This window comes from Simochromis diagramma, unplaced genomic scaffold (assembly GCF_900408965.1).
Source record: "Simochromis diagramma unplaced genomic scaffold, fSimDia1.1 OVJJ01000816.1, whole genome shotgun sequence".
NCBI classification, from domain to species: Eukaryota; Metazoa; Chordata; class Actinopteri; order Cichliformes; family Cichlidae; genus Simochromis; species Simochromis diagramma.
Window position 1 is genome coordinate 10,900,906 of NW_024386908.1, and position 22,383 is coordinate 10,923,288.

The 22,383-nt window shown below is 41.4% G+C and overlaps 1 protein-coding gene across 6 annotated transcripts in view; it reads left to right on the plus strand.

Annotated features, from left to right (window-relative positions):
* Positions 1 to 22,383, plus strand: part of pcloa (piccolo presynaptic cytomatrix protein a) — a 56,917-nt gene that overhangs the window by 22,386 nt on the left and 12,148 nt on the right. For 4 of the 6 annotated variants that reach the window (XM_040035385.1, XM_040035391.1, XM_040035389.1 and 1 more), the window contains exons 5-17: positions 2,886 to 6,969; positions 7,295 to 8,823; positions 9,435 to 11,496; positions 12,985 to 13,032; positions 13,646 to 13,728; positions 13,925 to 14,000; positions 16,063 to 16,188; positions 18,061 to 18,169; positions 18,508 to 18,572; positions 19,022 to 19,206; positions 19,934 to 19,984; positions 20,147 to 20,277; positions 21,643 to 21,669. In XM_040035385.1, the coding sequence (XP_039891319.1) occupies positions 2,886 to 6,969; positions 7,295 to 8,823; positions 9,435 to 11,496; positions 12,985 to 13,032; positions 13,646 to 13,728; positions 13,925 to 14,000; positions 16,063 to 16,188; positions 18,061 to 18,169; positions 18,508 to 18,572; positions 19,022 to 19,206; positions 19,934 to 19,984; positions 20,147 to 20,277; positions 21,643 to 21,669 (8,576 nt within the window). The remainder of the gene's footprint in view (positions 1 to 2,885; positions 6,970 to 7,294; positions 8,824 to 9,434; positions 11,497 to 12,984; positions 13,033 to 13,645; positions 13,729 to 13,924; positions 14,001 to 16,062; positions 16,189 to 18,060; positions 18,170 to 18,507; positions 18,573 to 19,021; positions 19,207 to 19,933; positions 19,985 to 20,146; positions 20,278 to 21,642; positions 21,670 to 22,383) is intronic. The other 2 variants (XM_040035386.1, XM_040035388.1) reach the window with 2 other exon arrangements.

Consider the following 22,383-nt stretch of genomic DNA (forward strand, 5'->3'; position numbering starts at 1 on the left):
CCCACCAGCTGAGGAACAGCAAAACAGCTCTGAGAGAATAGCAGAGGATCCCCCTCAGCCAGGGAAAGAGCCATTTGATTCTGATCAACAAACTGTCAGTGAACTCCCAGCAGCTGAGCAACAACAGAGTAGCTCTGAGAAAGAATCAGAGGACCATCCTCATCCCTGTACAGAGATAGCTAATGATGAGCAACAAGCACAGAGTGCAACTGTCAGTGAAATCCCAGCAGTTGTGCAACATCAGAGTAGTTCTGAGAAACCCACAGAGGACCTTTCTCTCCCTGTGGAAGGTGAGACACAAAATCCATTGACTAATGCAGGTTTAGACAAGACAACAGACCCTGCTGGGGCAGAAACTGAGCCAAATCCCGAGATTACGCAAAGTGAGGCTGCCGCTCCCCTGGCAGATAGTAAGAAAGTGGAACCCAGTCAAGAAAAGCATCCAGAAGTGACAACAAATGCAGCTGAGCCAAAGCCTGCTTTGATCCCTGAAGCAGTTAGACAGGAAACAGCTCCTGTTCAACCTGATACTACAGCTGCAAGTGTGAAAGAGGAGAAAACAACAGAGGTTTTAGCCGAGAAACCCCTGATAGGTGAACCACAAGTTACTCCAGCAGATCACACTCCACCTGACAGTGGAACAACACCTAATGTCAAGAGTGATGTTAGTGCAGAAGTAGAACCGAAAAACTCTGCGTCCCCTGTTGAACAAGTTGATGTCCCTGAACCTGATAAAGCTGATGAAGAATTAAAACAAAAACAGGCAGCAAGTGCAGAACCTGAAATTTCTTCTGCAGTATCAGAAAACCATCCTGTCTCAGCTTCAGAGGGAAAAGGTCAGGCAAACGAAGTGAAAAATGAACAGTCAGAAAAAGATCAGGAGCCCACATTACTTGATCTGGCAGATAAATCCTCTCCTGTTGCTCAGTTTGAAGGAGAAACGAAAGCTGTGGAGAAATCAAATGAGGAGAACATCGCTGAAAATAAAGTTTCTCAGGAACTTAATAATGAGGTAGACACAACAGCGCAGAAAGCACCTGAGGGAGCTGATGAGGGAACATCAGTTGAGATTAAAACAAATGCATGTGTACCGATAACTACTGAGGTAAAACCTGATGACGAGGAAGCTGCTGAAGAAAAAGAAAATGAGGAGAATACAGTTCATAATGAAACTAACCAGAAACCTCTGGAACAGAATGTTACTAATACAGAAAATTCGTCTCCTCTTCTCGACAAGAAGGAATCTGCAACGGGATTAGAGCCAGCTGCAACTGTTCCAGAGGAAATGCCAAAAGAAGAAATAGATATACAGAACAAGATAAAAGCAGGAACAAAGAATGAGCCAGCTGAGGAGAGCATTATTGAAACAGCATGCTTGTCAGAGAAGTCACAGGAGAAAGGAAAGACTGCGGTCGAAGAAGAGTGCACACCCGAAGCCACGGTGTTAAAATCAGATAATAAATCTGACAACGCAACGGTTATCTCTGTTCCACCACCCCCTGACTTCGAAGAGCCACAAATGGTCAATGAGGTGCCAGTGCAAAGTGTAGACAGCGCGTTATCCTCAGCTGTTACCAGTAAGACAAATGTCAGCGATCAAGCCAGTGAGGGGAACCTTTTCCAAGATGAGTCAGAGATGGGCTCACAAAAGACAAAGAGTATTGCTGAAAATCAACACGAAGCAGAGGAAGATACATCAGCTGTGACAGGCGGCGATGAGCAATTGTCAATCAAAGAGAAGAACGAAGCAGAATGTGACAAAAACGACGATGAGTCACAACCTGTTGCTGGCAACATGCAGACAACTATTTCAGTATCAGAGGCAAACGCAGTGTGCGACAAAGAAGGCACTGCAGAGTTTGATGTAGGCGAGGATGCAATATCAAAGAAGGATGAAGTATCAGAGACAGCTTTTGAAAATGGAGGTGTGCCTCTATCAGTATCTTCAGCTCCTGTCACAGAACCTGAAATCCCAGTTTCTGTAGTAAGTGAGCAGGACAGCAGCCCGACGGAGGAAAACACTAACGTGCAGGAGGAAAAGGAGCCCCCTGAAAAACTCAATGATGAAGCCGAACTTTCTGAGGTGACCATAGTATTTAGCAGACGTAGAGGTAGATTAGAAAAAATGATCTTTCAGAACTGCTTGACCATTGCAAAAACAAAAAAACTTAAATAACTTAAATATAAAACAAGAATTTACAGTTGGAGGAAATGAAAAATTGTTCATTCGAGATGGGTTTTACTAGAGGTTGAATGAAGTATTGGTAGAACAATATATCCTACTGCTTCACCTTGCAATAAAATTATTGATAATCTTGGACCAAATATTAATATTTCTTTAAAAACATGCTGCTACACTAAATAGATTCCTCCTCAGCTAATTTGATGTATCAGAGTTGCTTTTAATGACTTCTTGTTGTGCCAAATGAATGACAGATAGTGAAAGCAATATTACTCACATGTTAAAATAGAAGAAGCACAAATGAGGGAAATACAGTAGTAGACACTTCCAAAGAGCTAGTTAAATGAGCTGACATGTTATTACACACACATTGAAACACAATGAGTCATTACATTACAATACCATGATTATCTACTTTAAGTACACAAAGATATTAATTATAATAAAAATGCTCACTTAAAAAGTGGAATAGTAAGAGCTGAATAATAGTTCAAGGTTTTGCTCTCATATGGTCATTGTCGAAAATACCCCACACTAGTCATTCCTATTAACTCCTGAAATATATTTTAAATCTTCATTTTTCATTCCTGTCATTCCTAAATTCATATGAACTTGCATGTTGTGCTTATTTAAAACAACTGTCTTCGTAATTGTCAGAAATTAAGCATATATACTGAAAAAGTTTGTTTTTTTTATTCATCAGGTGAAAACAGTGGAGACCTTGAAAGAGCCTGGAATTAAAGAAGCAGCTGTCAAGGAAGGCAGCCCAACCAGCCCATCAGACCTAGCAAAGCTAGAAAGCACTGTCCTGCCCATCCTTGAGGCCCAGGCAACCACACAAGAAGAGGAGAAAAAAACAGACACTCTAAAGGCCAGGCGTAAATTAGAAGTGCTTCCTCTCTCACCTGACTCTCCTAGCTCAGAAGAGGACAGAGTGGTTTCTGATAAGAACGGCAATGGTACCACAAAGAAAAAGCTCCTTGTGCCCATGGATGTCAAGGCAGATTCCCTGGACGATAGCAGTGAAAGCTTTGGAAAAGAAAGCCCTATGTCAGGAGATGATGAAGAATTTATCCGAAAACAGATAATGGAAATGAGTGAGAATGAAGATGCTTCGCAATCTGATGAGGAAAACCTAGTTCGGCGAAAGATCAGAGAGGACGAGAAGAAACAAAAGGAACAAAAGAAAACAGAAACTGTAGAGAAGGGCACGACAGGGAAAGTCAGACGGCTTACCAAGAAAAGCACCATAAGCCCAGATGATGAAGATAAGGAATTTGGTACTTTAGTGGATAAACCTGATATAAACAAAGATATGGAAGCAGAAACAAAAGAAGGGAAGCAACAAAGTGGTACTGCAGTTCGCAAATTCCAAACTATGGAGCTGAATACAACTAGCAGCCCTGTGTCTATACCCAATGATGATGGAGAGCCTGAAATGGAAAGCCTGACAGATTCTCCAGATGATCGGTCTAGAGGTGAGGGGTCTTCCAGTCTACATGCGTCCAGCTTCACTCCTGGAACTTCCCCAACATCCCTCTCATCACTGGATGAAGACAGTGATAGCAGTAGTCCGAGCCATATCCGCAGTGGTGAAGGTAAACAGCACAGGAAAGCCAAACACAGACAACCTGGTCAAATGCTGCCAACTATCGAAGACTCTTCTGAGGAAGAAGAGTTACGGGAAGAGGAGGAGCTGCTCAGGGAGCAAGAAAAACAGAAGGGCTCAGGGAAAAAATCCAAAAAAGATAAAGATGAGATTCGAGCCCAGAGGAGGCGAGAGCATCAAAAGACACCGCCAAGCAACCTTTCCCCTATTGAAGATGCCTCACCAACTGAAGAGCAGAGGCAGGAAGCTGAAATGGAGGAGATTAGACGATCATCTTGCTCAGACTTTTCACCCAGTATTGAATCAGATCCTGAAGGATTGGAAATCCATGCTGCAAAGATTGCGGCAGTCCAGAAAACCTATCAGCTGCCCATGTCTGTATCTCTTCACTCCCCAACAGATGATCAAAATATTGATAAACCACAGAAAAAACCTCTCAGATCTGCTGATGAAGCCTATGAGGAGATAATGCTGAGGGCCAAGTCTCCAACATCTGACAAAGGTGAAATTCAGCCAGAAAAAGAGTCCCTATATGGAGGCATGCTCATCGAAGATTATGCATATGCATCTCTTATTGACAATTCGACAGCTGATCTCGAGGACACAGAGAAGATTACTGTTCCCACTCAGCCCAAAAAGCTGCGATCGCCAGATGAAGTTTATGAAGACATGATAAAGAAAAGAAAGGAATTCATGCAGCTGGAGCAGGAATACCAAAATATGCAGGCAAAAAAGGAAAGCACTAACCCAGAAATTGTGCTACAACCTGCTGATATTACTGTTTCCAAAAGCAGTACAATAACATTAGACATGGATGGGAAGCCATTGTTGGATGCTGAAACTGCCTATGAAGAGCTAATGAAAAGAGTCCTGACTCCTGGAACAAGTCCAACTCAGCATGAGCCAAAAGTAGAAGCCACTGCATCTAGAAAGGCACTCCACCCTATTCCAGACTTAAAAGTAACGCAGTGCTCTTCAGGAGAGTTATCTTCTGATGATGAAATTATACCTAAAAAGGAAGAGGAGAAAAATGCTGTATCAGATGTCCCATCAGCAATGGAAACTGAGCCTGTGAAAGAAACTTTTCCATCACCCACATCAGATCAGCAACCTGAAACCACAATCAAAGCAACCCAAGGTGATATTTTGGACTTGACTAGTGCATCTACAAAAACATCAGCTCCTGTGATTGCCAGTGTATCACCCTTGCCTACAGTCCCCCAGTATACACCTGGTATACCAAGTGTAGTATCAACTGCCCCACCTGTGCCCCCGAAGCCAACTGTCCTGCGTAGGGCTAATTCTCAGGAAAAAACAGAAGAACCTGTTGCACCACCGCTCCCTCCTCCCACTCCTCCAAAACCTACTGTTTTTCCCAGGAAAGCTCCAGTTCCACTTCCACCTCAGGCTTCAGCAGCTCCAGTAAGGCAAGAGACAGTGACTATGACTACAGCTCAAGCATCACCTACAAGACAAGTAGTTACTCCAACATACAAACCTCATGTTCCCCCTCCTGTACCCCCAAAGCCATCCATCCCCGTTGGAATTGGGGATAGCCACAAACCAGGACATGGTGTTAAACCACCAATTGCACCAAAGCCTGGCTCACAGCCTTCATCACCTGCCCATGCCCCACATCCACAAAGACCCTCTGTACTTCCCACAGGTCCTAGTGACATAGCCCTTAATCTAAGCCCCACTTCTGAAAGCAAAATGTTTCAACCATCACCAAAGTCTCCTTCTTCTCCAAGATATGCCAGCAATCTTCGTGACACATATGTGGTCATCACTCTGCCATCTCAGCCTAGCTCTCCTGTAGATAGTGTTACCACTCATGCTCCCTCTAGCCCTGGTCCAGCATCTCCTTCATGGCAAGCTCAGCCTGAGACATACCACCATCAGCAGCCTCAACCTCAACCATATTCACAGCAGCAGCAGCAGCAACAAACACCTCCTCAAACAACCAGGGTGCCTCTGGCATATACACGAGTCACAGAATCCATTGAAAGTCAAGAAATTTGTGGCCCTGAAAAACATGTATCTAGCTCTTGTCATATAATTGAGGCTATATCAGCCTCAGCACAGCCACCTGTGGTGATGCCCAACCTCATCTCTCAAGTGGTTACCACAGAAGTCCAAAGGACCACTGTCTCTGTTGTTCATGAAAGGACACCACCACCAGTGCCAGCTCCAAGGGCAAATGGTCTCCCAATATCAATGCAGAAGCCTATGCCGCAGTTGCCAGCACAGAATGGACAGGCTATTCAACCTTCTGAGGTGGTAGATCTTAGGACTATGAAAGTGGATCCAGAATCAACCACACGTGGTGTGGATCTGTCTGCTGGTCCAGACTCAAGACATCAGTCCCTTACGACTGATGTCATTCGTCACAGCAGTGCAGTGCAGTCCCCTGTGGTCAACCTCAGTGCTGAATCATCTACAGTTTCTATAGTAACTGATAGCATTACCATCGTGACCTGTGCTGCCACAATCCAGCGACGCGACAACTTGGACACCTCTTTGACCTCTTCAGTACCCCTTCAGCTAACAAAAAACAAATCATTTGAACCCGTTTCTCAAATTATTTATCGACCAATTGATTCTCAGCCGTCTACTCATGCTACTGCTGAGATCCCTATTAATCTCTCAGTTGGATCTAGTACGAGTGGAGGAACACTCCAGGCCACCCCTGTAACAATTGCACCCGCTTCTGTTGCAAGTTGTATTGCTAATGGATTAACTAATGGCACAACCACAGTGTCAGGAGCTGTTGACCTTAGCACAAATAAACCATTCAACACTGTGGTTTCAGTGGATGCTGCGTCTACCGAAGTGGTTACAGCTGTAATCACAGACGATGGCAAACCAGTGGATCTGACTGCAGGGAAAAGAGCTGTATGTTGTGATGTTGTTTACAAGCTTCCATTTGCAGGAAGTTGTGCAACTCACCAACCTACCACACCCTTGCCTGAAGATCGCTTTGGATATCGTGACGACCACTATCAGTATGACAGGTCGCCTTATGGCATGAGAGGGTTTGGTGGAATTAAACCTTCTATGTCAGATACTAACCTAGCAGAAGCTGGTCTCTTCATTTACAAGAGTAAAAACAGCTATAATTTCAGTGGCACAACTGAAGGTGCAGTAGATCTTACCTCAGCAAAGATTTCTGATGCAGGTCAGTGCAGTGACATTGCAGACCTGTCACTTAAATGTCACTTTGAACTGCTTCCACTTATTCATGGCTAATGTGGAAATAATGGCTACTTTTTGTTTTTATTTTGTTTTGCATGGACATTTTTTCTTTTCTTTTTTAATCATTTTTTTTTGTTTTACCATTATATTTTTTGCATGTACCTGCATGCTGTTACTTTGTTGAACCTCATTGGAGGTTTTTTTTTGGTCTTCCACCTTTTTTCATTATTTGAACAAGGCATGGCTTGCTGCAACAATTAATAATTCTGTAATACTGGGACTGAAATGATATCTTTGACTTTTGACAGGTGAAGCTGTTGACTACTCCAAGAAAGGAACTTACGCTGGAATGACAATTCCTCCCTATTCTCAAGATAGAGTCACAAGTGCTGTTGGCACACTCTTTGGTACAAGCAGTGTTTTGAGATCATCAAATGGAGTGGTTTATTCCTCTGTCGCAGCCCCAGTCCCATCTACATATGCCATTACCACCCAGCCAGGGTCCATATTTAGTACAGCATACAACACCCTGTCAGGTATGCATACCAGCGACACCATGCCTTCTCTTTCCAACCTCCAGAACCTACCACTTACTCGATCCCACAGTTTTCTATCCACCATCTCTATTACTGCAGCAGAAGAACAAGCAGATGCCCCACTCAATCTAGAGATATCTAGAGGAGGCACTACTGCTGGTGATGCTGCAACTACTGCAGCAACTTCTTTATCTCTTGACACCTATACTGATGCATCTCTGGAGGCTATAGCTGCTTCACTGGAAGCACTTTCTTCACCCATGGTTCCTGGAGACAGCCAGTATCAGGCAGAGCGCGAGAGACTAGAAATGGAAAAACTCAAGCAACAGCGCCTGGCTGAGGAATTAGAATGGGAACGGCAGGAAATTCAGCGGTTCCGAGAACACGAACAACTCATGGTGCAAAAGGAACTGGAGGAGCTGCAGGCCATGAAACAGCAGATACTTGCCCAGCAAGAAGAGGAAAGACAGGCTCACCTTATAATGCAGAAAGAAACTTACGCTCAGCAGCAGCAGCAGCTTGAGCAGATTCAGAGACTCCAAGAGCAGCTCCGTCTGCAACTGGAAGAGCAAAAGCTTCGTCAGATGTACCCAGGTGGGGACATACAAGAGGCAGTTGTCTTAGGACCTGATGGCACTGTACTGGCCCGAAAGATCACAGATAGTGGGTGCCAGACAGATGAAGAGGATGAAGCAGTCAGCAAAGCTTACACAGCAGGTAGAAAAAAGAGAACTGCTAAAAAGAGCGTTGACAGTTGTGTGCAGACTGATGATGAGGATCAAGATGAATGGGAGGCTCAGAACAGAAGCAGACAAAGCCGTCCACGTACTGCCAGAGGTGATAGGGGTGGGCAGTCTGAGATGTCTCTTCAAGCCCACACTGAGATTTCTATACAAACTGATACAGATGGGAACATTAGAATGGATACCAGAATGGAGCTTTCAGATTCTGAAAGGACCTCACCAAAGAAACGACCTACCCCCTTAGAAATAGGGCAGTCTGCTAACCTCAAAGCTGATTCTTCTACTCTTCAGGCCCCTCCTAAATCCCCCAAAGTGCTCTATTCCCCTGTATCCCCTTGTATCTCACCAAGCAAATCCCTTGAGTTTGTGTCTTATGATAAATCCCTTGGTGATACAAGCCCACAAAACCTAAGAGGAAGTCCTGATCCATCAAAAGCCTCTCCAGCAAGTCCCAGAGGACAGAAATCCATGCAGAGATCTATGTCTGATCCTAAGCCCATGAGTCCAACAGGAGAAGAAAGAGCAACATCTGGAACCCAGTATGGTGAAAGCTATACTGTAAGTACTACCATCGTAATTGACATAAATCCAGGAAGCAAAACCACAAACCAAAAATATGAATTTATTTAAACTTTCAGATGGTGTGATCTGTGTTTAAACTTTTCTTTTGGTTGATTAATTTTGACATTTCTGGAGAGTTATCTTCAGCTTAATCCCATTTCTAGGTAAAATATCATGGAGTATTGTAGTCAGTTTTCTGCTTGGGCAATTCACCACTGAGAATCTCATACATACATAAACAGTTGGAAATAAGCTGAGGTTGCAGGAAACACTGAGCTGTCAGAGATCCATCAAGGGTTTGTGAATAAATTATTTCTTGTGCAACAGTAGTGTGGAATATTTATGGGCAGAAATACATATGTTACTGTTACCTAGAAAAAAGATAATCAACAATTTGTCTTTCAATCACTCTACTACAATACATCCTTATAGAGGAAGACTATCAAACAACTTAAATTTATACAGTTTGCTCTGTTTTAATTACTCATAAAATGTAGCAGTTATCACTAATTAATTTATCTGAGTAACATATTGTTTATGAAGCTGAAGGCTCCTTAAACAATTATTTTGGGAACTAAACTACTTTTACAACACTTTTTTTCCTACAGGGCATAGGCTCAGGTGGTACACCAACAGGGACTCAAAAGAAGGTGAAGAGGACTCTCCCAAATCCTCCATCAGAGGATGAGTCAACAACCACTGGACAGACAGCATATAGCACTGGCTCAGCCCGTCGAAGAATGTGCCGTAATTCCAACATGGCACGCGCCAAGATCCTACAAGACATTGATCGAGAGCTAGATCTGGTGGAGCGCGAGTCTTCCAAGCTCCGCAAAAGACAAGCAGAATTAGATGAGGAGGAGAAAGAGATAGATGCAAAGCTAAGATACTTGGAGATGGGCATTAATCGTAGAAAGGATGCACTGCTTAAAGAAAGAGAGAAGAGGGAAAGGGCCTACTTACAGAGTGTTGCAGAGGACAGAGACTACATGTCAGACAGTGAGGTTAGCAACATCCGAGAGACTAGAGGAGGTGGTGAGGATGAGGAGATTGAAAGTCATGGTCTTGAACGTCCCAGGACAGCTCCTCAGTCAGAATTGGATGACTTTGTCCCACCGCAAACCAAGCACGAGTATGGAAAATACTCTCAGTACCAATACGCTCAAAGTCAATTTCAGCAGTCTCTCTACCAGACACCTCAGTCCTACCAGTCTCATTCAATCTACTCCTCTGTCCCTTCTCTCACTACCTCCCAGCAGCAGAGTTACCACCAAATGCTTTTGTTGCAGCAGAAAGCTGCGAGACAAGCAGCCCTACTCTCAGAGCTCGATGCAACGAAATATGATGTCATTAGCCGTCAGCCTGATCCCACTTCATCAGCTTACCTTGGTGTTAAGTATGACAAATATGGGAATCATCTTGATCTCAGAGCCTTAGAAGTGGGAAGTATAGCAGGTAGCCCAATGTCAGCTGTCTCTGATTCCTACTACACAGATGTAGATCACCACACACCTCGGAGTTACATGCTGCTGGAAGATGCTGCAGAACTAGCTAAAGGCTCCACAGGTCTGTCCTCATCTTATAGTCTGGCTGAGAGGGAGCTGGCAAAGGCAGAGAAACTGCTTCGTAGGAGTGCTGCTGATCTGGGGTCTACTGACTATTTGGGATCCACGTCCAGACTTCATACCTTTGGAAAGACCCCTGACGAAGAGGATACCATGGAGGAACCCTATGAACTGAAACTTTTGAAGCAGCAGCTTAAGCAAGAGTTTAGGAGAAGTACAGGTGGGACCGAAAACTTAGAACAATTGACAGGTCTCTCACAGCACTACTATACACCAAGCTCTAGCATCTCTGGTTACTCTCAGAGACACTATCCAAAGTCAGAAAAGTATAGCATCAGTCGACTTACTCTTGAGAAGCAGGCAGCTAAACAACTCCCAGCATCTATGTTGTACCAAAAACATAAGACACCACTACTAGATCCTAAAATCTCCTCCAAGTATTCCTCTGTTACAGACAGTAGAGGTTTAGAGACTGACTATACTAGCTATTTGGGGTCCACCAGTGCATCCCCAAGATCCAGCCGTCTCTTGCAAGATGAGATTACCTTTGGTCTTCGGAAGAATATTGCAGAGCAGCAAAAGTATTTAGGATCCACCCTGGGTGCTAACTTGGCTGGGTCACTTAACTTGAGTCAGAGCTTGGGTTTGGATTCTGCCTATCCTAGTGGTAGTCGTTCAAGACCATCCTCCAGGCCCACATCTTGCTATGGCCTGGACTTGTCTATCAAAAGAGACCCATCAAGCTCTTCACTCAGGCTGAAAGGAGATGGTGAAGCATCTGGAGACGGCCCAAATTATCAAACCCCATCTGGTCGCACCAAACCTACTAGCCTTCCCATTGTCCAAAGTGGGCGCGGCAGAATACCCATAGTGGCCCAGAATTCAGAAGAAGAGAGTCCACTGAGCCCTGTTGGGCAGCCTATGGGTATGGCCCGTGCATCAGCGGGACCTCTGCCTCCCATCTCAGCCGATTCAAGGGACCAATTTGGTTCTTGCCTTTCATTGCAAGACTCCCAGCAGCAGCAACATATCAGGGAAGAGCCAACAAGGGGTAGGAGTTATGTGCTGCTGGATGATCTTCAGGGCACCATGTCAGATAGCGAAGGTAAAAAACAGACTTGTTACACTGCCACTTCTTTCCTAATTAGTGTTTCATCATTAACACTTTTTGGTTATGGTTTGTCTTGCATGAATTTATTACTAAAGTGGGTAAAATATAGCTTGTGTTTCTTCATTCAGACTCAGCATGTCTTTTGAGGTGTTTTTGTTTTTCCTTTGCATTCTGTTGAATGTGTCTTCTTATTCCTTTCTAGTGCAAGTACATTTAATATTGAGTTCCTTTGTGCATGCAAATCATTTGTAAACTTTTCTGTTTCCTATAGACTTGAATGTATCTTTATGTATACACTGTTTTCTATTTTCTGTTCTATTCTCATCCCAATTATTGTGTAACATCTTCCTATATGAGTTCACTGCACTGTACAGTCTGACATCCTGTTTCAGATACATGAAAGGCGTCCCCCAAGAAATGCAACTTTAAAACTCAACATGATGTCACACGTAGCTGTTGAAATGCTTGAAGTATTTTAAATCCTTCTAATTAAGCATTTAGACGACAGTAGTATATTGATCCTTTAAAATAGATCACATAGAGAAAATGTTTTCCCTGTAAATGATGCAATGAAAAAAGTGCCTTTGCCACTCAAAAAGTTAGAGTTCTGTCAGTTTCAGTCAATTTCTCTTAAGCATAATAGTGTCCTGTCTGCATTTTCATAGACAGTAATATACAAATATATATTTTTGGATTATTGATGTGCAATGTGAATACAGGATATTTACTTAGTTATTCCATGATTGCATTTAACTTTCTACTAGTACCCAGTAAGACTAAACTATAGGAAGATTTAAAATGTTTTTTTTTGTTTTGTTTTTGTTTCATTTTGTTTGAAATGCATGATATTTCTTTGCAATACTTCTGTGTTAATAAATATAAAACTTTTGCGTGCATGTCTTGTCTTAAATATCTGCTTTTGTTCACTGTGATACATGAGTGATTTTATGCTGCATGAAATGCATGCATGCCTCCTTCATGTAAGAAGATCACCGAAAATCTGATCATTTGATTAACTTCTGTTAAGCAAACATAGTTCATTATTTTTGCTGCAGCTTCTATAGCTGAAAGCAAATGAGCTGTCATACATATGAGGACAGTGTTTTTTTCCAAAACAGTGGTTCAAAAGCACTATTACAACAGGAAAGGGGAAAAAACATTATTGTTGCCAGCACTTGCTGTCGTGATAGAAGTGGGTCGCAATAAATCATGTGTTTCAAAAACGACTTCTATAAAGCAGCTCTAGAACTTCTAAACTTTAAGCTGAGGACAATGTATTACTAAAACAGGATGCAAAATGGGCTGTCATTAAGTGCAAACTACATTCATAGTAACATTTCCTATCTTTTTGTTTCATATGCTTAAAGATGCCATGTCTGAGTTGTCTTGAATGCAGTTTAATTATTTACCTATTGATTCATATGGATCCCAATATTTTATTCATACTTTATAATACATTAAACCCGTTTGCCTTGATTGCAGCCCTAAGTGATTCCCTGATGGCTTTGAACAGAGACGATGCAACCAATGGTAGAGTATTAGTTCAGTTCTCTACGCTAATATATTAACTTGCACCACAAATAAAATGCATATCAACAAAATGGTGTCTAAATGTTGGGGAGGTTTAAGACATTTCAAATTTGGTAATACAAACAATACTTATATTGGAAATTTAAAACAAATTTAAATGATTTTACATTTTTTACAGTTTTCATAAGATTCATCACACACTTGTTGGGGAGGAGACTCATTCACCTTCCTAACAACTGGAGAAAAATTATAGAAATATACCCAACATTTACATCTATCGACAAGTATGGCAAGATAGATTTAGTTTATGCTACTGTGTTGTACTAACAGTGCTTTAATCGTTCTCAATCTGCCTTATTTTCTGTGCATACATTTGGAATCGTTTTGGTTTTTGGCATCGTTTTCCTACTTTGCAAAAAGTGTAACAGATTAAACTTCTGTTTGGCTCATATTTTTTCCTCATATTTTTTGCAACCTAACAACTAATATGTAGACGTTTTTTCAATGGCATGTAATCACCTTTAAATGACCTGATAACCATCCTCTGTAAGTGGATGGAAAAGTCCAGATTCTCAGATTGGTTTTGAAGCTGTGCTTGTTTTTATCCCTGAAGCCTACCACCTTAGACGGGAAGAGACAGATTGGTTTGACAAACCGAGAGATGGGCGGTCGGAGAACGGACAGGAGAAGAGACAGGTGAAAGAGGAAAAAACACACATACATTGTAGTAAAGTTCTCAAAGTGTCATCTATGAAATACCAAGCTGCATGCATCCACATGGAATCATCTTGATATATATAAATATATATATAAATATGTTGCATGAATGGTGTATGGTTTTTGTATAGTAGCACAAGGCACTTAACGTCTTACCATTGTGTATGGGCCATAGGGAAAAGGTCCATACTACCCCTTCCCTCACCTCAGGGTCAAACTGCAGAGGGATCCTAAAGACCGCAGTGTCTCAGGTAAAGTAACACAGTTTACAGGAGCATCATGTTAATGGTAGAGTGACTGACTATACAGTCAGAAAGGCATGTACGTTCATGTGTTATTGACTGTTGTACAGTCAGTTAGGACTGCATCAAATATAATTAGGAATAAGAATGTTATAAAATAAATGAAATAAAAATATTTACAAAGGATAGACAACAAAATATGCATAACAAAATATAGACATTAATCTAGATCTTTTTGGGTTTACAGAGCATGACTAGTTAGCTTAATGCATATTACTTAATATTCAAGCCAAATCTCAGCAAACTAGCAGGTCACTTTGCTAGCCTATATGTTGCATCACACAACTCTTCCAGGCTCAAAGCAGCCCAGCATTTCATTTCCTGGCTTCCCTTTCGATTTGGCTCTCCTCCACGCTCATCAGTCATTGCCATGCTCAAAATGGCGTATCCCTCACACTCAGGATTATCTTATGCAATTAACAAGCAGCCCAGAAAGGAAGCGTTTTGTTTACTAGCGCCCAGTGCTGAACTGAGTCATTTTGCTGCAGTGTTTTTGTTCTGGCTTCAATAACCATAAAAAATGGTTTCATGGTTCAAAATTAGTAAGGTTTCTGTTTTTGCGTAATTGAAAGCCTCTTTATGTAGGCTGAGAAAATCAATACAAGGGTAGTGGTTTAATCTAGTTAACAGTGTACTGTGTGTAGACAGTGTGCTGCCTACATATGACCTAAACTGCTGCTGGACACAGAAAATCTGCAAACAAAATGATGCACACATTTCTTTAAGACTGTGATTTAAATAAACATATCAATTTAAGCTATTAAGCTTTACCTGGAGTTTAGCTGGGTTTTCTCATCAGTTTTGGATTAAGCATCTAGTAATTTAAGTTTCAGAGACTGCATCAAAGTGCATATATTTCAGTCAAAAGTTTACAGCTAGCCAAAACCAGCAAGTATGCTATAATGAGCTTTAGCTTTGGCTAGTTCTGGCTAGCTCCCTAGCTTAATTCCCACTTCCACGATATCTAAACCCATAACTTTTAGCTACATTTTACCTGCTTATCTCTGAAAAATTATTGTATTTTTAGTAAATAACTTACATGTTTAATTTGATACAAAATATCAAATTACAGGCTTAATTCTATTTTGACCATAGACAGTATAAAAGATGGCCACAGCTACGTCACCTCTTGGTTTGTGAAGTCTCCTTAGGAGTCTCAAGATGAGGATTTTCACCATGTTGGTCTCAAAACTTAGAGGTTTTGAGAAAGGGGCACGTCTGGCTGTGAAACTGCATGCTCTTTGGGCGTTGACTCGTGAATCGCAAGTAGTTAGCCAATGAGCTTATTTCTAATAATCCTCAGTTCTGGACCATGGTATGACAAGGGTTTAGAAAATGGACCTAATGCTTTATTAAATATGGTCTAAAACAGCGGTCCCCAACCTTTTTTGCACCACGGACCGGTTTGTGCCCGACAATATTTTCACGGACCGGCCTTTAAGGTGTCGCGGATAAATACAACAAAATAAAACTAGTACCGGTACCGAAAAAAAGAAGATTTATTCATAACACACGTGAAAAGACCCAGGAAAACCGAGTTAACGAAAAAAAAAAAAAAAAAACGATAACAAAATAACACTAAAAACTGATAAAAACCCTGAAAACCATACATTTCACACCCGAGTCTCACTCTCACGGCCCGGTACCAAATGACTCACGTACCGATCCGTGGCCTGGGGGTTGGGGACCGCTGGTCTAAAACAAGTGACTGAGACTCAAAACTGACTCAAACTCAAAAGCACTTTTCCCTTTTTTGAAACCATAGGCATTGCCCCCTTGTGGCCATTAAAAAGAATTCAGGTCATGTCTTTTATACAGTCTTTATTTTGTCTGACTCTGTAGTCAGTGTATTTGGCTTTCTACATAATAGTCACACTTTTATGTTATTTGACGAGTTTTTTTTTTGTGTACAGTCATACAAAAGAAATCATATATTGAATTATAAATGTTGTAGACTGTGGGCTACTTCTACCATAAACACTCACCAGTCTTTCTTTTGGGGCATTAACAGGAAATGGTCTGGGTATCCGAGTGGTCGGAGGAAAAGAGGTCCCTGGTAGTAATGGAGACATTGGAGCATATGTTGCCAAAGTGTTACCTGGTGGAGCGGCAGAACAAACAGGAAAGATTCTTGAAGGTAAGCTCTTTCATCTAATTAAATCTCTTATTGTGAAAATTAAGTCGAGTAAATGGAGTGTAACTACAATGTGACTGATAACTCACTAGTCTTCTGCCATACAGATAAGGGGTGCCATAAGGTATTGTGCGATACAAAATTAAGATACAAAATGTTTCAGTCTTCTCATATAAAATTCAACAAGCATGCCAAACAAACCTTTTCTTCACGCGTGTAATTTGGGTGCATTTACATCTTTGGTCGTTCGCAGCTGACAGACTGAAAGAATCGAACATGTAGTTGGAGTGAGAGAAACAGGGAGATTACAAAAATAGGTCTTCATTTGCATTTAGTTTTATCACCTGCAGGCGACGGGCCATGACTCACATTTGGTCATGAGAGATGGGAACCAAAAACAAGAAGCTTATGGGTGTTGAGTTTAAACCAGCAGTTATATTTGTATCATTTTATTATCATTTTTCACCTTTTGACTAATTGGAATGGAGATAGAACCTAATGGCTGTGTCATGATAGCAGAGTTATTTTCTTAACAAATCTATTGGATTATTTGATGACTGTTCTAAAATACAAATCATTATATTATAGTTCTTAACCCACAGATATGGCCTTTTTTTTTAACAATAAATTGCTTGTTTTGTGTGTAACAGGAACACATTATATTGATTTTTACATAGGGGAGTATGAGATCAGTGAACTCCTAGTCATACTCACATGAAGGGTGTCACACAATCAGTAAAGCTTGAGTTTGGACAGTTTAGACGTGTATAATCCATCTGCCTGTACTCTGAGGATGTGTTTATGTGCACTTGAGCATGACCACTCGCTGCTCTTGTTTACCTCTCCTCCTGTTTCCTTTTTATTGTAGTACATGGCTGCTTTATTTTGCTTTAATGCTCTCCACTTTTTTGTAAGCACGCTATAAAGGGTTCCAGAGAGAACAGTGCCATGAAAAGATAGAAATATGATACTGAAAGTTGTTCTTTAAGTCAAAGGCCAGAGGATTCAACAACATCCTACAGAGCAATTGTGTCATGCATTTTATTCTAACACAGAGAAAAAACTAAAACTGTTAGCGGCTGCTGTAGTCCAAGAGTCAAGGTACATCTGTGGTGCCGTTAGCCAGACACCTCAACCATAATAACACCCGTAACCCTGTCATCAACACTGAGCAGAATGGCTGCAAATTACTTCGGTTCTGCCAGTGGGAACACGATGCCTCACTCTGTCTGGTGCGAATATGGAGAAACGTTGTCAGATTCAACAGGGGTAGAGGCTCTGTGTCTCAGAAGGAGTGTGTGTGTATGAATGGGTGCTTGTTTGATCGTTGGAATTCAACCTCCAAAAGCTACTATATACAGTTCAAGGGTGTTGATGAATAATACCAGTGTGGGAATACAGTGTACTCTAGCTTTCCTGTCACATATGCACGCAGCTCGAGAGTACCGTCGAAAACAGAGGACCTTCCTGATGAGCTGTTTCAATCCGTGTAAGTCCTGCCAGCGTGCAGGGTGTGTTTTGGAGCATGCGGTGGGTTTGCTGTGCTGAGTGGAATATCACTGTGCACTATTTTATATATAGAAATGATCAGCCTGTCCTGGGAAACATCTGTCACTGCTAAAGCAGGTTGGAGAAAAGTGTATTTGATTGTAAATGATATATTTTTAAGATTAAACAGACCCTTTTACTCTGCTTGCTCTTAACTAATAACTAATGACTAAAATGAATGGACTGATTTTTTAAATCATTTGATTGTTTTATGAGATAGGTTTTGATTCCTTTTTTTATTTAGAGGGATGCGTCTGTACAGCACTGGATGTGGGAAAATAGAGGATCAATATTGATTGCTCTTCTGGGTGTTCAAATCGTATATAGGAATGCAGGTCCTGGAGTGGAATGGTGTTCTTTTGACGGGGAAAACCTATGAAGAGGTACAAGGGCTCGTTGGACAGCCGTGTAATGAGGCAGACGTGTGTGTCAGACTGTGAGTATAACCTGTGTCACTTGCAATCTTTCTCTTGTGCACTCTGTTCAACCTGCCATAGTGTCATTCTTGTCTTTTCTTTTCTTTATATTTAAGATGGATCATTTTAATCTCTTCATGACTTTAATGTTGCCCCATGTCTAATATTTAAAAGCTAGTCTTAATCACTAGCTTTGCTGTCCTGTTTTTTAATTAACTATTGTCACATCATTTTTTTTCTCCATTTCTGTGATGTTTTTGTGGCTTTTCTAGTACCTTTTTTTTTGTCTTTTTTCCTTGTCATTTAATTCCTTTAGTTTCACTTTTCAGAAATGTATGAAATGTAATTTTTCCAACAGGGATCTCAACATGTTGGCAGAGTCTGAGGGTTCCCAGCACCTAGATTTCCAGGAGCACAGCAAAGGTAAGTTGTTACCTAATTATTTTTATTATAATTTCAACTGGAACTGATTCCACTGATTCCTCCTCACTCCTGTTCCTCTGTCCTCAATTTTTCCCTATTAACTTTTGTCTCTTGTTATTTTCAGATGCTCTTCTCATATTCTTCTTCTTTTTATCTTCAGCTCTCTTTTTTCTCTCAAGTTGAGCCATGTTTTTTTTCTGTGGCCTAGTTCCTCAGTCTGTTACACAGAACAGTTCTGGAAACATGCGATTGTTTTCACAGAGCTGTCTCTATTGTGGCACTTTAATATTCACTTTTCTTTTCCATTGAATTTCACTTGGAAGTGAATTGGGTTAAGAGCCATAGTGATGATTCATTTGGTCCCTAGACAGATCATTGTCAAGATCCTTTGGTTTGTTATGTGCAGCGATGATGATCTGTACTCATAGCCATATGTGTTAACTTTCTAGGTGACAGACCTCCCAGATCTCCAGGTGTTGATCCCAAGCAGCTAGCGGCCGAGCTGCAGAAAGTGTCACAGCAGCAGGCTCCACTGTCCACCTCCTCCTCCAGCCTGCCTGCCGCCACTTCAGCAACCTCCAGCCCCGGTCAGCCAGGATCCCCCTCAGTCAGCAAGAAACGTCACAGCAGCAAGGCGAGTTTAGAGGCACGCTATCAATCACATTCTTTACGTTTTAGGCAGCCAAGCAAACATGTCAACCCCAGCCACAATCCACAGATACCGTAGAGCATGCTATTCACACAGGCTTTTTTAGCTTACCCACAGTTGCTGCAAATCTGCAAGCTGCTTTGCAACCAACCTTCGCCCCAGCTCCTCCTTTTCTCCTTTGCTGTTTCTGACTCTGTGTCACAACCTTTGATATTGATGCTTGCTCTACTCATGTAAATCCATGGAGATGGAAGTACATGGTCTTCTTTTGACTATAGCAGTCCTGGCTGCACTGTAAGCACCATTAAGATTGCAATATTGAGTTTCTGGGAAAGTTTATTTTGAAGCTATGCCTCTGTCTGCAGAGAGTTTCTGAAGAGCTCTTCTAAACTTTGTTTTAACGTTTGCTAGTAGTTTTCTTTGATTTCATAAGAGATATATCTACCTCTAACTCAATATGAATTTAAGATGTGTATAATATCATTATTTATTAGTTAAAATTAGGTAACAGTATATGTCTTTTTTAAAGGATGTCAATTATCTGAAGGGATCCCTGAAACAGATGCACAGATTCTATGATTTGGAGACTTCACAGTTTAGCCTAAAGTGCAGCATAAAGTACTGTACACCACCTTATAATCAGCTACCAGTACACACAAAAGTTCCACCTACACTTTTGTCTGTTTCACCATGTTGTTTTCATCTTTTACAGATTGCAGAGGGAACAAAGAGCCAATCCTACCCTGTATCCGGAGAGATACAGGTTTGTGACACAAAACTATTACTGTAAATCTGTAATCTGTGTAGGTTTAATTCTAAGAGTATAGAATCTGAGTAGATGGATGTTATTTTTGCTAAAATTAGATAGATGCAAGACTAAAATGCAGCCAAATCTATTGTAATTCAGTTGTGTTTCTTTTTGCAGCTTCAAATCCACTATGACAAGCAGCTTGGCAACTTGATAGTTCACGTCCTGCAGGCCAGAAACCTTGCCCCGCGGGATAACAATGGCTACTCCGATCCATTCGTTAAAGTGTATCTCCTGCCAGGGAGAGGGTGAGTTAGTAGTGTTTAGACTGAAAGAACATGTTAAGGATTTCAGAGCTAGAACAAGTAATTAAGTATACAGATTTTCAGAAGCAGTAGCAGCATTCTAGCTAAGATCTTTTTTCCCATCTAGGCTACACAGACAGCCAGTCTGTTAAGCAGTAACTTAGTTTCCATTCATTTTAAAATCGATGTACAATTGATTTTGGCTTATCATGACATCATTCAATGTGCAACACATGGATGTTTCTGATATGAACTCCATAACACTTATGTGCTACTATGCATAAGGTCGTCTTTTATTTTGACATAGTATAAGTCCAAAACTCAGCAGCCCATTTCTTTTGCTCCCGAATGGCATAAACATTATGTAAATATAATGAGGCACTTGAGTTGCCCCTGTTGATGTGTGTTCCATTGTAGGTGTGAGTGCAGTCAAAATCAATAGCTCTCATATTTACTTGCAATACAATCCAGACTCCTGCTTAAGTCTACTGCTCCCTTTCCCGCTGTGATTGCACTGTAATGCAATTGACTCTCCCACCTTCTCTTCGGAGTGAGATGAGGTCCCTCGAGAGAGTGTTTTTTGTTTTTTTTCCAGGGATCATTTCAGATAAAAGTAATAATATACTGTATAGCTGTGGGGTTTTTAGCTGCCACTCTCACACGCCTTCGGGTTGACTCATGCACCGATGCCACTGTGAGTTATGAATGGGTTTGGGGCTATGCTAAAGAAACTGAGAGAATGGCAGCCACAAGCCCTACGGCCACTTTAAAGTGGTTATGGAAACATGCACACTTAAAGGCATGTGTGCACATACTCGTGTATACCCTGTGTGTGTATACATGGAATCTCACAGCTATCAATGCCAGCTGCAATCCATAGAGAGGCTTTTCAGTTGCATCGCAGGTCTTCTGGCAACTACGTGGGACAGCGTCTCAATACTGAGAAGCCAGAAAAAAAACAGTGGGTTTTATTTTGTTTTACGTAAAACAAATGTTGAGCCTCCAGCTCTTGCAGCAGAAACTTTAAGAAATAAATCAGACTGCGCGATCTGGCTCATGAGTGACAGATCTCCACTCCGGTTGCCACAAGATCTGTCATGTGACCTGGGAGTCCTCTCAGCACACATACATGCAGTCATGTACACACTATAGCAAAATTTCTTTCCACCACTGCAGCAGACCGCAGCTTCCTGTTCATGCCCCTTTCTAAAAGGCACACTTGACAAATCACACGCTAAACCTAAGCTAAGTGTAGACTCAATCTCCCCTCACAGTCCACAGACACTTTTTGACCCGCCCCCCACCCTCCCTCTGACTATTGTTTCTGTATGTTGTTCTCTATATTTAATGCATGCTGGACCCCCTCAGTCAGGTCATGGTTGTCCAGAATGCCAGGTATGTGACTTGCCCACTTTGGCACTTTGGTTCTGTTTTGGTTGATAATTAGTTGTCACTTTGGTTAAGGCAAAAAAAGAGCAAGGTCAATTTCTCTCTGGAAGTTTATTGATAAAAGTCACTTAGTTCAGTCCTACTAACTCCTTTCAACCTGAATATATTTCCCTTAGTACCCATTATTTCATGATACTCTCTTTGGATGCCCCAGATATTATTATTTTACCATCTGTTTTCCTTACCACATATAAACTAATAGTCCCCTATGTTGTTTTCAGAGCTAACTGTTGTCTTTTTCTGGTAGATGGTCTGTTTTTCCTTTCTAACCATCGTAATTTGAAACCCTAACATCGGCCCCAATACCCTAGATTTTGACCCTGTTTTGTTATTAAAATCCCTCAGTAATATCCTACATTGTGCCCTGACATCATAATGTACCCTCAGTGCCCTGCATCCACATCCAGTGTACACTATTATTTTGCCCTACGGCCAATTCATACCATTGTTGTCCAGTATAGAGTAGATTGTCCCTGTCTTTTCCAACCTAACTCTTCCAAACTTACTCATATGCTACAGTCTGAACTCAAACCCTACACACTGCAAAAATATCCATGTCAACAAGTCATTTATTGATGCCCAGCATAACTTTTTCATGTGAAATATCTTAACTCAGAATAGGTAAAAGAAAAAACATTTGGTATACGGTCATTACGTTTG